Source organism: Schistocerca cancellata, chromosome 5 (genome assembly GCF_023864275.1).
Source record: "Schistocerca cancellata isolate TAMUIC-IGC-003103 chromosome 5, iqSchCanc2.1, whole genome shotgun sequence".
In the NCBI taxonomy this organism is placed as follows: domain Eukaryota; kingdom Metazoa; phylum Arthropoda; class Insecta; order Orthoptera; family Acrididae; genus Schistocerca; species Schistocerca cancellata.
Window position 1 is genome coordinate 551,579,860 of NC_064630.1, and position 13,026 is coordinate 551,592,885.

The following is a 13,026-nucleotide window of genomic DNA, read 5'->3' on the forward strand; positions in this document are numbered from 1 at the left end:
CTACGAACACACATGAAGTAACAGCTCGCAACACCTGAAGAAGACTGTTAGATCGGTCGTCGAAAAAACTGTGCTCGAGATCGAGGTATAAAAGCTCTCCCAGCCAATGTTCCTCAAATTGAGCTACCTGTGCCTTCCTCATACTCCGAAGTAAATCCCAGGAACTTACCTGGCATCTAATGTTTTATGCTCTTTAGTAGAGGGCAAGATACCTGTTGAGTAATTTTTGAGAAGTTAAATCCTTGTGACTGACATCGTCTGCAGTACCTATTTTTAAAGCAGTGATCTCTCTTTCAAATAATCACAGCTTACCACATGGAATAAACCAGAACTTCTTCAATCTGACACTTTTTCTTAACAAACAAAGTGCACAGAAAAGTACGAAAATAACATCTACTTCAAGACAATAATCTTGGATAGTAATACTACGGTGGAGGAACTGTTTCTAATCTTTGTCGTAGTGCTGAAGAGACCCTACTGTAGCCCGGATTTCAACTTACGCCCCTTTGCGCGCTTATCAAATATTACAAGATCTGCTTTCGTGTTGTTTTTAATCTCGAGAACCATGAAGTTCCGTGTGAAGTCAGCACTGATACTGCCCGCAATGGGAACTGTTGTCTGGTAAACTAAATAAAATAGCGAGGAAATATCAATATAACACTTGAAGTAATACAAATAATTATTAACTATGAGTAACAATGACAAATAACACTCAACGCTCAATAAACATTCAAATTATAATAAAAATTACAACAAGTGAAATGTCAAGAATGATGAGGTACTTCCAAAAGTCACATAGCTGTGTGAAGGTGCTTTATCAGGAACTACCGGTTTCACGTCAGTATAGACGTGTCTTCAGGTTTGTCATAGCTATATTTTCATAATACAGATGGAAAATTGCGGAGTCCCAGTTTTCGGGAAAATATCCACGTTAGAAGTCAAACCGCGATACCGGTGTCTCAAATAAAATTGAGTATACGCAAAAGATGCTTGTAAAAACAAAGCATGGCTGTTAAATGGGCCAGGCCGAATGTCTCTATTATGAAATCCGGTAGACACCAACTGTATAAAACCATTGAAGTAAAACCTAAAATCCCGTGTAATGTGGGTGTTGCTAACAGGCCGATGTGGCGTAAACAACCCATGGAAGCTAGCAAGACTGATACGGCGGAAGTACGAACATTACACGAGATTTTAAGTTTCACTTCACTGGCTGTATACAGTTGGCATCTAACGGATCTCGTAATGCATCTACTGTGGTGGTATCACGCCTGGCTCATTTAGCAGTCATGTTTTGAGTATTTTTACAAGTATCCTTTGGGTCTACTCAATTTTATTATGACAACCCACGATTGTGATTTGAATGTAAACGAGGATAACTTCTCGAAAGCTGGAACTCCGTAATTGTCCATCTTTATTACGGAAATATAGCCTTTATAAATCTCGAGATGTGTCCATCCTGATGTGAAACCGGTAGTTGCGAATGAAGCACCTTCATACAGCTATGCGGCTTTTGAAACACCTCATCATTTTTCACTTTTTTAATTGTGTAATTTCTTTGAGATCCACAAAACACTGCATTTCAGTTCAGTGTCTCAAGTACTTAACTGTATAAATCACTGCTCTAGACCAGGATTTCCCAAATTTTTATTCTGATGGAACACTTTGAGAATCCTGGTACTTCGATACAACATGTCGGTAATTTTGACGGTTGATCAAAATTTTTAAAGATGAGCAAAAATTGTTTCATTGAGTGATTATTTCAATTTTAAATCATATGTAATACCACAGAAATTGTAACAAAATTTCAAAAAAATATTAGTGTCGTCAAAATGTCGACAAAACACGCAATGTTATTAATAGTTTCTCGCCAAGTATTTATTCACCTCCGGCGAAAAACCAATGATCACATGTTCTAGACGCAACTATTCCTTATAATCACATTAAATTTACGAACGTAGAACTATTTTTGTAAATTCCCTGCTCTTCATACAGCATCAGGTATTTCGATAACAGCTGTCAAAAGTGTTGCGCAAGGATTTTTCTGATACCAACATTATCTGGTAGATCCCTTGATAAACTCTTGGCTAGTAATAAGTATTTAAACAGCTGGCTCAATACATTCGAAATCACACAGGCTAATATGGAGCTGCCGAGAGGTGTAAAGACTGTCTTTCTGGTAAGTGTGGTTGATCTGATTTTATTAGATAAATGTGGCTGCTTTTATATTTATAGTTACGTTGCGAGCTCTGTTAAAATCTAAGTTATTACGTATAGAAAATTTCACAGTTACTCTAATATTCGATAAGGAATAGTTCTAGCCATTTTTAAAGCAATAATCGTAACAATCATCTAAACTGGTGCATGGGAAACTATCCTGAATGGTAGGGTGGTCCAGCATATTTTAGCATCATATTTGTCTGCAATAGTAACTTAGTTTCTGTGTAAGTTGCTACTCAAAGCACTAAGCAAGGACAAACCGTTCTGTTTGTTGATTAGGCATATCTATTTTGTTATATAGCTCTCGTAAGTCTGCCATCCAAAGTTCGGAAATTGGTATCGAGCCCTCGATCCTCATCTGATCGACGTCAAACTGTCAAACTATTCTTTTGTTTTACAATTTTATTTCTGACATATGAGATGTTGGTTCGAATGTGACATTATTACAATAGAAGACTGGTTAAGATTTTCTGCTTCTTTTCATACCATTGTTTTCACTCACGAGGTTGTCATAAAACAATTGCATTTTTTGCTGTAAGTTTCCTTTTTAGAAATTACATCTAACGTTGCTATCATTTACTGACAGCAGGAACCAATTTTTATTCATGGTGAGGTAAGTATTATGGGAAGATAGTTTTCTTGAGCCAATTCCACGAATCGTGAGATGCACATACTGCATCATTTGGTTTTACACACCTCTTAGGAAAGAGTCTGTTGAAATAACTGAACTAACTCAATCGTAGCGGAAGTCGAAATACCTCATTCAAAATGGTATTTTACTGAACATGAATTAGTGAATACTTGAAAATAAAAATACCAGTTTCTTTTCAAATATCCTGCTAAGAAAAATTTCCGGGTTCTATTTCTCAGATCAAATATTATCTTTTGATATGCATAACAATGATACTCCGTTTAACTTTCATTTTGATAATATAATAGTATGTTTCGTTTCCTTATGGCTGTCAATCTCTTACAAACTTGGTTCACATGCATAACCAAATGGCGCATTGTGATGGACTCCCTTTTATGTTATGAATCAGTGAACCAAAACATTAACTTACCATCACCCTGAACTAAGGAAACATTAATCAATAGCTGAGATCCGAGTCATGTCGTAATCGTGACATGTGCTTGTAACACATGTATTTGTCAGCGTGTTTATGTGACACAGACGTTATTTTGGCAAACATAAAATGTGCCATCTGCTAAATTTTTCTGATTTTGAACAATGAATTTTTGATTTTTAATTATTTACTTGGAGAACGGATTTTTTTGAACATCTGTCAGATGTAATATGATTGCACTGAAATGTTTGTGTGGGAATCTATAGCTTGCAAACTTTAATCTTGATTCTCCAAATTCCAAAATATTTATCTTGAAATAGTGTTCTGACGTATTTTCTACTTTCAAGAAGTATTCAGCTTCGCGTATTACGCACAATATTATCTTCAAGATGATGGAAAGCTCGGCTTAATTCCGTCAGTCTGTTATTGATGTCGATTCATAGGCTAAATGATTAAATGTAATAGGAGACATAGAATAATTATTTCTTTTGTTTTATGGAAATAACTGTTTACATACAGTGTTAACATTACTTGCACTTTGTCTCATCACATTACACACTATGATACAATAATAAAATCGATAATTCTTGCGTATTATGTCTAGAATTGTTTATTGTCTTACTATTTCTACAGCACTCCCCAACTCTGACTCCTACATCCACCACTTTCGACGTCCTAGCCGCTCTGTTGAGTTGTGATCTATCTTACCGTCTCCTCCAACTATGTGCCTTTCCCCAGTGGCACAACATAGTCTCACGTGATTTGCCGATGATTGAAATACTCTTCGAAACAATTCCCTTTCCTTATCAGTGCTTTATTATCAGCAAACTGTTATATGTGCGTGGGGCTGAGATTAGAGTGAATTTAAATATTCACTGAACTTCTAATCATTTGGCAATCAATAAAAATGGGAGACGACATGACGAAAATATCCTTAAATATCCTTTCCCTTAATTAAAAAAAATGTTCTTGGTTGTTGAACTTCCGTAATATAATTGAGAACGTGAAAACTGAATCACTTTAACTTGAAAGAAAAATCTGTAAAACATAACTACTATCCACATTTCCCTGACTCATTCTAACGACTAACAATTGTGGGAAATCTAACTAACCTACCTATACAATTGGTGACTTACGCAATATGCCTTTATAACTGCAAAAGTGTATGTAGTTGGCTGGCTTAGAAACCAATACCAATAAAATTTCTTTTCGTAAACTCATTAACATTTGTATACTCATTTTGAAATTGATGTTGGCTGTTGAGAAGTAGTTACTTATTAGTGACTTGTACTTCTAAGAATGAAATAAATATCCATTACTGCTTCTAGACAGCGAAACACTACTTTCTATCGGGTTTTTCCTAAGAAAAGGAAACTAAAATATCCTTGTTCTTCGTGCCATTGTTGTGGTACTGATGGTGCGTCAACACTGTAAGTAAATGACTAGCCGTCTCTGAAGTGTCATTGCTATCTTGTCCATCCATGTTTTGTTCATGCACATTTCCTTTCTTGCAACCTTGTTTCTTCATCTTAGTTACTTGTAATTTATTTTCCACGACATAACATTTGGATTTCAACATTCCCTTTCCTTATATAGGGTGCGGAAAAACGAACTGACCAAAAGTGTAGGGCACAAAGACAGCATTAATCAAAGGAATTTGAGTACAGAAACTAGTTGAATATTTTCGGTGCTACAGGAACGTAACCGAAATCTGACATATGGTCGTCTTTATTCAAAATGAAATGTAATTCATAGAAACTGAATACGAAAACGAAATGTTTGTACAAAGTGTACAATTTTGCTTCCACCGTCTTTTCCCCAACATTTGAGGCTGCCATGAAACAAATTGGTTACACACGCCTCATTCAAAGTATTTTCCATCGCTGGCCACTATTTTATCCCATCTTTTGGGCACTGTACAAATCCCGCGTCGAAAAAATTGTTCATCTTTTGAAGCGATCCACGAATCGATCCAATTTCTCTTCATGAAATGGGAAGAGTTGGTCAGCCAGGCCATGCGCCATTGATCTAAACAGGTGATAGTCAGAGGGAATAGCGTCTGGAGAATATGGCGGGTGTGGTACGACTTCCCATTTTATTGTTTCCAAGTACGTTTTGACATCTTTTGCAACGTGGGGTCGGGCATTGTCGTGCTGCAAAATCACTTTATCGTGCCTGTCGCTGTATTGTGGCCGTTTGTCTTTTGAAGCTCTGCTCAAACGCATTGACTGCGATCGATAACGAGCACCTGCGATTATTTCACTTGGTTTTAACACCTCATAGTACACGACGCCGAGCTGGTCCCACCAAATGCAGAGCATGATCTTGGAGCCGTGAATATTCGGTTTGGCCGTCGACGTGGAAGCATGGCCGGGATATCCCCATGATTTTTTGCGTTTAGGGTTATCGTAATTAACCCATTTTTGTCCCCAGTCACAATGTGATGCAGAAATCCCTTCCGTTTTTGCCTCTGAAGCAACTGTTCACAAACACACAAACGCCTTTCAACGTCTCTTGGTTTCAGCTCACACGGGACCCAAGTCCCTTCTTTCTGAATCATGCCCATAGCCTTGAGACGTTTTTGAAATGGCTTGCTGTGTCACTCCCACTAAACGTGACAATTCTTCTTGAGTTTGACGTCAGGCCTCACTCAGCAATGTCTCCAATTCTGCACCTTCGAAAACATTCCCTCTTCCGCTACTATGCCGGTCTACGACGTTAAAATCACCGTTCTTGAAGATTTGAAACCACTCACGACACGTTATTTCACTAATGGCGTCCTTACCATAGGTACTTGAGAGCATTCGATGAGACTAAGCTACTGTTTCCTTCATATTGAAACAAAACGGTAACACCTCCTGCAAATGACGAGAATTAGGCTCGCAAACAGACATTTTCCATCAAGAACAACTTTATGATACAGACACAAATCGACTAATGTTTGGATGAGGTTATGTTGGTCGAGGTCCAAGCTAACTGCCTGACGTCTGCGATCTGTTTCTTTCAACCGCTACTTACCGTTGTTGCCACCTATCGGCAAACGGCAGAAGCAAAGTTGTACACCTTGTACTAATTAATAGTCACGATGATAATAAGAGAAACTTAAAGCATCACATACAAGTGTACCGTACTTATCTGACGTACTGTACAGCACTTCTTTAGAAATGAAAACAATCGAATGACCATGTTTCATGCTTCAGTATGTCCTGAAAAGGACACAACTTAATTAACATCAGTATGTTGTAGCAAATGTTCAAATTTACCACCGTTTTCACGCTGGCATAACGCCGTGAATATTCAGCTGCGACCCCTAGTTGCTGTACTCAAATTTCTTCGTTTTATGTTTCCGTTCTGTCCTACACTCGACCGCTGCAGTCGTATCCTGTCTGGGGCATGGATGTGTGTGGTGTCCTTTTTTCCACACTCTGTATAATTTTTTTAGTTCCATCCTTTCTCTTTCATATTTTTTCGGCATAAGCAGTAAATCGACTTTGAAAATATTCCACCTACCTTGGTGTTTTAAAAACTGCCAGATCACTGTTTCAGATAATACATACATGCAATAAGTTCTCCAATTCGAGGTTTTCTAAATGATAAACAGACCACATAACCACACAGCCAAGAGAAACCGTTATGAGAAACTTATGCGAAACGGATCTCGGGAATATCTAACATATACTTATTTTCGCTTTGTACAGTACTTTGTACAAGTATCTACATCGGCATCTGTACTCCGCGATGGTACCGTTATATCGTCCTGCCTTTGTCTACATCTACATCTAGATAGGTACTCAGCAAACCACCGTACGGTGCGTGGCGGAGAGTATCCTGTACCACTACTAGTTCTTTCCTTTCCTGTTCCTCTCGCAAACAGAGCGAGGGAAAAAACGACTATCTATAGCCTCTGTATGAGCCCTAGTTTCTCGAATATTATCTTCCTGGTCCTTATGCGCAATGTACGAGGATTGTACCAAAAGTAAGGTTCCCAGTGAACTACAGCCTCTAGGGAAGGTGCTAGGCTGTGCTGCGCGCAGTGGTTCCCCACTCTCGAGCCCGCCCGTCCGCGATTCGCTACGTCGCTCAGTCTTGGCTTGGCAGCTGTCAGAGGTGGAAGAGTTGATCGGTGCTCCCGCCAAGTGCGAGGTTCGAACAGTAATCTGGTTTCTACACGCAAGGAAGTTACCGCCCATGGAGATTCATTGGCGAATGACTGAGGTTTATGGTGAAGAGTGCAAGTCATTCAGCACGTCAGGAAATGGTGCAGGGCTTTTCCTGAGGGTCGCTCGGAAGTTCAGATGAAGAACGGAGTGGATGACCGCCGGTTTCGGATGCGATGGCCCAGAAGATCAACAGCGAGTTGCTCAAAGATCGGAGGGTCACCGTCCGTGAACTTGTTGAACGCAATGTTGAAGCATCTCACGGCACAATTGAGAGAACTTAATCAGAAACGTTGAGTTATCGCAAGGTGTGAGCTCACTGGCTCCCCCGGATGCTTACTGACGGACACAGGGAGAAACGCCTTGATTGTGGTCGCAAGTTTCTGCAACAATGTGAGGGGGGAGGCAACAAGGAGAAGTTGTTGGACTCTATCATCACGGTAGATGAAACGCGGGTGCTTCATTACACTCCTAAAGAACAATCTCATCAGTGGCGTCACTCCGGTTCACTGCAACCAAAGAAATTCAAACAAACGCAGTCTGCAGCAAAGGTTATGACGACTGTGTTTTGGGATTGGAAGGGGGTACTCCTCATCGATTTCAGGGAACCTGCGACGACAATAAACTCAGACAGGTATTGTGAAACATTGACCAAACTCCGGCGAACAATTCAGAATCTCCGGAGGGGACGACTGAAGGAGGGAGTAGTGCTTCTTCACGACAACACTTGAGCCCACGTTGCTCGTCGAACACAGGAGCTTTTGAAGAAACTTGGGTGGACTGTCATGCCCCATCCCCCATACAGCCTGGACTTAGCCCCCAGAGATTATCACCTCTTCCCCAAGCTAAAGGAACACTTTGGTCGCAAACACTTCAAGAGCGATGACTGGTTGGCAGGAGACTTTTTCTACTTAGGAGTACAAAAGCTGGAGAACCATCTTCCAAAGTGTGTCAAAAAAATGGAGGCTATGTTGAAAAATAGACAATAGAGTAAGATTTTCAACGATGTATAAATTAATAACAATAAACAATGTTTTATATTTGTAAAAAATATGGGAACTTTACTTTTGGTACAATCCTCATATGTTAGCGGCAGTAGAATCTATCGGCAGTCGGCTTCATATGCTGCCTGTATAAATTTTCTCAGCAGTGTTTCTCGAATAGAATGTCGCTTTCCCTCCTGGGATTCCCGAAGCATCTTCGTAACACATGTTGTTCGACCCTACTGGTAACAAATCTAGCAGCCTACCTCTGAAATGCTTCGATGTCTTTCTTCAGTGTGACCTGGTACTAACCCCAAACACTTGAGAAGTACCCAAGAATAGGTCGTACCAGTGTCATGTATGTGGTCTCCTTCACAGGTGAACCACTCTTTCCTACAGTTCTCCCAATAAACCGAAGTCGACCATTCGCCTTCCCTACCACAGTTCTCACATGCTCGATCCATTTCATATCGCTTTACGCTACGCCCAGATATTCAAACGACTTGTCTGAGCCAAGGCGGTCACTAGTAATGGTTCAAATGGCTCTGACCACTATGGACTTAACATCTGAGGTCATCAGTCCCCTAGAACTTAGAACTACTTAAACCTAACTAAAATAAAGAAAATCACACACATCCATTCTCGAGGCAGGATTCGAACCTGGGACCGTAGCGGTCGCGTGGTTCCAGACTGAAGCGCCTAGAACAGCTCGGCCACACCGGCCGGTGCCACCAGTAATACTGTAACCGAACATTACAGGTTTCCTGTTCCTATTCATCCGATTATTGTATTTTTCCACATTTAGAACTAGCTGCCATCCATCACACCAACTAGAAATTTTGCATAAGTCGTCTTGTATCTTCGTACAGTCACTCTACTTTGACACCTTGCCGTACACAACAGCTTCATCAGCAAATAATCGCAAATTGCTTTCCTGTTGCATTCACGAATGCAGTGTGGGATGAAAGAGTATAGAGCAGCGTCTGCCACTGGAATTTGTTGAGCGTCTCTGAAATGCTCTCACGTCGAGTAAACGATCCCGTGACGAAATGCGCAGCTTTTCGTTGAACTTTTTCTATCTCGTCTATTAATTCTACTTGGTTAAATGTCCTGAACCGAGCAACAGTACTGAAAATCGGCACCACCTGAGTTTTGTACCAACTACTTTCATGTGTGAGTCAACGGCCACACTGGATGCACTTAGCTTGGCGCACCAGGCGACTCACCTAGCTAAACTAGTAGCTGTGAACGTACGGGACCGTCGGCACTGACCGCCAGCTTGCTGCACTAGTCGTTTGGCTTGTCGCTAGGCCAACGGTGTAGTTGGTTCTTCCTGCGTTGTCACCTACTGGCGTCGAAGATTATACGACCTGCTAAAACGCTACTTATTGTGTAATTTCATTTCTTCTCTATCACGAAGCATTAATGTCGGCAGTCTCCAAACAATGCTATTCCATTTTAGCCAAGACAGGAAGAAGAACAATCACTTAATTCAACCACTTAGGACAACACTATTTCAAATGTTATTGTGTTGGTGCAGGTTCTAATACAATTCCCCAAGTACATGCGTCATCATTTCAGTTTTGCTTATGCTGTCTTCGATTTCTTGGAAACGAACTGAGTTTCAGAAAATTTATTTTTCCCAACTCATTTTGTAATGTGCATTCATCCTGTGGAACTTCTTTAAATAAAGGAATGTATTAAATTTATATTTACCCACCTAAATCTTAGCAACTGACGCTTCTCAGGATACATGCTAGCTCTTTAAATAGTATTTTGTTTTTGTAGTTTTTCTTTAATAGCCGTGAGAAGGGCGTCGAACGATTTTACAGTGAACCGTAAATAACCAAAAACTTTGTTTTGAAACTCTCGAAGTTTTTTGTAGAAACTATTGAATTCCCCACGTTTACTTCTACCACAATTATTAATACAAAAAATGGTTCAAACGGCTCTAAGCACTGTGTGATTTAACATCTGAGGTCATCAGTCCCCTAGACTTAGAGCTACTTAAACCTAACTAACCTAAGGACATCACACACATCCATGCCCGAAGCAGGATTCGAACCTGCGACCATAGCAGCCGCGCTTGGTTGCGGACTGAAGGGCCTGGAACCGCCAGGCCACAGCGGCCGGCTATTAATACCATGTACTCAGCATGATGGAAGATTGCGCAACATCTCGTACGTCGAACAAATATTTCCCGCTAGAAGCATTTCCTGACTCAGCACCTGAACAGACATTTCGACAGTGCGAGCGCGCAGCACGGCTATGGTGGCTGGCATCGATGCTTCGGTGTGGCCACCAAGCTTTCAAGGGCTTCGCACCAGGCGAGAAGTAACGCAGGCGCCAAGCGAGACTAGTCCGGTGTTGTTGTAGCTTTAGAGGTACATTCCGTAAGATTCTCCCAATAAATCTCAGAGTTATATCCGCTTTTCCTGCTATTTGTTTTATATGACACTCTAATGGAGCGCAAAGAAATTTCAGGATATCAGACAACGACAATGTAATTATTTCGTGTATAATCAGTATTAAATGCAGCTACAAGCACAGGCCATATACAAGCTAGGAAACGTTTTTCCCAATGAACAGTAATAAAACGCTACCGGAACCACATGTTGAACATAATTTCGGATAATGACCTGTGAGCCACACTGAAATTTCTGTGGGTTGTTATGAAAAGCTATGTGGAGCTGGTACCGTTCTGTGTTGCAGCTGCTGAGTGCCGCCCACGTCAGTGCGTCCCTCGGTGCAGCGCCGCGGCGGTTCCCAGTCACTAGGCGGGCAGTCTGCACGGCGCCTGGCGAAGTCATCTGCAGCACCAACTGCACACGGGTCTCTATTATTACATCTCACTGCTGTTTCTGACGGTGTGGTGGTGGGTAGTCCGTTATTGCCCGTTGTGGCAAATCTGTACATGAGACACTTTGAAGTAAATGTAGTAGGATCTGCAGAGTCAAGCTAAAAGAGTTTCTATCGATGAATGGACGACACGTCTGAATTGTAGCCTCATGGAACGATAAATCTGGCCAAGTAAGAGTATCACTCGCACACTGAGGCTTCCTTACAAACTTAAACACACACACACACACACACACACACACACACATACACGCACACATTATAAGAAGGGCTTATTCCAATAGTGGTACAGGTCCATTTTTGTTCATTTTGAGATAATGAGTCCTAAAGTTAAATGAGCGCTGAAAAATCTGCAGTTGAGATACCAGAAATATTCACGCATATGGCTTCTTCCTAGAGATGAACCTTTCTTTCTGTTTGTTTCGGATCATTAATGTCAGAAGCATTTTAGGCAGAAAAGTGGAGGTAATTGACTTGTACCACTATTGAAATAAGCCCTTTATATATAGTTCATCCATCCTGACAATCTAGAATCTCAGTGATTTTGGCTCGTTATCGATACCGGTACTGGCGAGATACTGATCCCGAGAATTCCAAGACCGTATAAAAAAAATTTCCTCAGACTAGCCCCGACATCCAAAAGCAAGCGAGCAGTTTATGTACGTAAAGTTTAATAAATTATTCTTTATACACTTATTAAAACATGATTACAACTTACATGTTATGTTTGCGTGGAGCGATGTTCGTTTATCATGTTTTTGACGGTAGATGAATGTAATGTATCTTCAAATGGCAAAATATATTTTTCTGGGATATAATTAAAATTCAGCAACTTTCAGATTTTTATTTAACTTTTACTGTGAAACGTAGCTTCTTGTCGACTTTTATGATTCTAGGTCAACAGGAAGTACCCCATAGATTCTGATGAGTGAGTTTTCAAGTATCAAAATATGTGATAGAAAGATTGAAGTGACTTAGAAGCTTAAAATTTGCACGCCTCCAAGGGACCATCGACCTTAATATGTGACATAAACCTGAAACTGATATGTCTACCCGTTCCTGAGAAAATGGGTTCTCAACAGTGGGACAGACAGACAGACAATAAAGCGATCCTGTAAGGGTTCAGTTTTTGCAGATTGAGACACAAACCCTAAAAACGTGACGAGTTTTCGGAGCATTTAAGTTCTGTCCATCTCGACTGGAAGAGGCCAACCTTTACGCGAGGTGCTGGTGGAGGGAAGAATGTATGTGATACATGCTGTCCCGGAAGGAATGGCAATATACCACGAACGATTATTCGAAACAAAAATGTCTAGTAAACGTCGATTCTAAAATGCATATGTTAAGAGCTGTGAGCACTTTTTCATCTTTGAACTGTTAAACAAATATGTTCTACTGCAGGCTCTTTTCGTTCCACATTTTTGGAGGAGGTAGTATGGACCAAAACAAGAAACAATTGTCGAGTAAAAATGGGCTCTAAAACGCATTCCACAAGAGCTATGAGCACTTGTTCAGTAGAAGGGATGTGTTCTACAGTGGCAGAGTGCTCAGAGCCCTTAAGGTATACACTTTAGCGCCCATGTTTACTGGGCATTTATTTTTCTAATTTTGGTCCACTCTACCATCTCTCGAAATATGGAAAGCAAAGAGGATGCGATAGAAGAAATTTGTTTCGTAGTATCGGAATGAAGGAATGCTGAAAGCTCTTAAGGTATACAATTTGAAGGCCACGTGGTCCGGACA

General features: G+C 40.6%; 1 protein-coding gene across 1 annotated transcript in view; it reads left to right on the forward strand.

The window, feature by feature from the left end:
* The first annotated feature begins 2,143 nt into the window (after positions 1 to 2,143).
* The window catches only part of LOC126188674 (uncharacterized), a 34,225-nt gene continuing 23,342 nt past the window's right edge, over positions 2,144 to 13,026 (forward strand). Inside the window, exon 1 of the mRNA XM_049930280.1 lies at positions 2,144 to 2,179. Within this exon, the coding sequence (XP_049786237.1) occupies positions 2,144 to 2,179 (36 nt within the window). The remainder of the gene's footprint in view (positions 2,180 to 13,026) is intronic.